This window comes from Rhincodon typus, chromosome 6 (genome assembly GCF_021869965.1).
Source record: "Rhincodon typus isolate 14 chromosome 6, sRhiTyp1.1, whole genome shotgun sequence".
Taxonomy (NCBI): domain Eukaryota; kingdom Metazoa; phylum Chordata; class Chondrichthyes; order Orectolobiformes; family Rhincodontidae; genus Rhincodon; species Rhincodon typus.
The window spans coordinates 19,665,685-19,668,142 of record NC_063337.1 but is presented as its reverse complement, the minus strand read 5'-3'; the positions used below and the strand labels follow the sequence as shown (position 1 = coordinate 19,668,142).

General features: G+C 36.2%; 1 protein-coding gene across 1 annotated transcript; it reads right to left on the bottom strand.

Moving 5' to 3' along the window:
* Positions 1–914: 914 nt before the first annotated feature.
* LOC109910605 (BTB/POZ domain-containing protein KCTD21-like) lies at positions 915–2,305 on the bottom strand. Its single transcript, XM_048597620.1, has one exon. It carries the CDS (start codon positions 1,762–1,764, stop codon positions 1,030–1,032), a length of 735 nt encoding a protein of 244 aa, XP_048453577.1. The 5' UTR covers positions 1,765–2,305; the 3' UTR covers positions 915–1,029.
* Positions 2,306–2,458: the final 153 nt, after the last annotated feature.

Here is a 2,458-nt window from a genome sequence, read left to right as displayed (position 1 = left end):
ATTATACTTGGGAAAAATGGAGTAGATCCTACTGTAATGAAAGCTGTGAAAATTGTTAAATTTAAATCAGAGATTGAGATCCAAGATGCAGTGAATAGGTTTGTAACTGCTTGGTTAAAATGTTCCAGTTTTGTGCACATGCAATGGAAACATATTAGCTAGGTCTTCACCATTCTGTGGAAGATGTGTTTAAAGTGATGGATTTTTATGCGTAGAAATTCATCAGTTTTTAAAAAAATCTTTTGTTCCTAACTTAATCCTGTTGTCTTGTAATTTAATAACAGTGGAATCTAGGAAATCAGTTTTGTCCTTGTGGTTTGTGGCTTTTAAGTTTAGTGGAATGTTGCTAATTATTGAGGATATTGGTGGATTCTTCTACTTCTACTTTTGTGAGCGTCCACATACCCATATATTAACACAAATATAGAAGGTATTGTTGCTACTCAATGTCATAACCTAATGAATGAGTTCATGAGAATAGAAAAGTGACCACCAAAAATTAAGGAAATCTCCAGAGGAGCTCTCAACAAAACAAAAATATTTTGTCCTTGATTCCTATAAAGTCTTTAACATAGGAAACATCCCAAAACAGTTCTGAGGCATAACTGAACAACTAGCAGACTTATTTAGTAAAACAAATGTAGGGAATGAGTTGCCAGGATAGGCACGAGTATAAATGAGTTTCAGTGGTGACTCCCAGACAAAGAAGTCATAAAGTAATCAATGATTAATCCATGGTTGAAGATACACTGTCCTGAAGAAATAAGACTGTGCGGTGTTCAGTCACTGTCAGAAATGTATCATTACATGATTTTATTTAAAATTAAATGTACTTCAAGGGAATCTAGCTAACAACAAGTTTTATCCCAACAGCCAAATTCAACTATAATGGTAAATGAATTCAACAAACAGGATTAATATTCATGATTCTGCACATTATATATCAAGATTTATATAAGAAACAAGGGAAAGACTGTTAATTTCTTTAAGCTCAAAAGATTGGGAACTCACATCAATTTGCTTTCTGTATTATTGTTCCTGTGTAAAATGCAGGATAATTGGGTCAAATGAAACAGAAGGAACAGAATTAAGGAAGAATCCACCATTGACTGCTATTTTTATGACTTGTTGGACAAACATATCCAGACTTTGGATTTGCCGATGAGATGGTGAAGCATACAGGCTTTTCCAATTCTCCATTACATACTGTCTTTCTATGCTAGTTCTGCCACTTTGAACCCATTCTAGTGGAATGAATTTCAAATCTTCCAGATCACTGTCGACAGATAAATTGTCACCTTTGAAGATATAGTAGAATTTGGAATTGAGAAGCTTCAATAAGGCACAAGATGTAGAAAATACTTGAACATTAACAAGTTTTACAGTATAGGAGCCAACATTATGTGACTGTGAGTCATGAAAGATGTTAAGCATTGCATTGTTTTTTATTTGAGTAACTGGGGACTTGATGGTCTGCAAAGCCTGCAGCAGAGGTTGGATCTGGAAAAAATCAGCTTCTCTGCTTAGAAGATCCAGCTCTCGGAAATCAGCTGGAAGGTCCAAGTGCGATGTTCGAAGGAAATTAAGGATGTGTCGAAACATTTTTCCATCTCTGTCTATGAAGTAGTTTCCTTGCTGATCCTTACTGGTCGGCAGAGTCCCAATAAACATTGAACCAAGCATCGATTCTGGATAGTGAGTTAAAGTCATGAGGGAAGTGGTGTATAACATTCCCCCTACATTCAGTGTTATTGGTTCAGACATGGTGAAATCCTGAACTTAATCCCTGTAAGTAAAATAAAGAGTATAATATGGAATCCTGTAAAGAAAGGGCATCTTTCAAAAATCATCTATTCCATCCTGGCAGCAATAATCTTGAATCATGTAAAGAAACAAAAAAAAAATAGGATCAGGAGAAGGCCATTCAGTCTCTTAAGCCTTTTATGTATTTTTTAAAAAAAAGTAATGTTAGTTATTAGTTGAGAAACTAGCAAAGACTCCTTGTTATGTTATGGTTTAATTACCTACAGCTTGGTGAGCCTCAGCACTAAACACTCATTACAAAGGCAGCATGACTTTCCATTTCCCTTTTTGGTATTTAAGGGATACTACTACCATTTAGTGCCTAATTCAGAACAATTTTGTGCTGCGAGTCCTTCTTGCTGACAAGTGGTGAGAGAATTACTGAGGTTTCATCGAACTTTCACTCATCATCTACCAGAGCTGGACTCATCAGTTAGTATTAAGCAGGGCAAACCCTAGGGCCTTCCTGATCTTGATTTCTCACTGACACATACAAGTAAAATCAGTGAACTACTGATAGAATGTAAACTTTTTTTTAAAAAAAAGCTTCATCCTACAGAGTTAACAAGGTGTAGAGCTGGATGAACACAGCAGGCCAAGCAGCATCAGAGGAGCAGGAAAGCTGACGTTTCGGGTCTCGACCCGAAACGTCAGC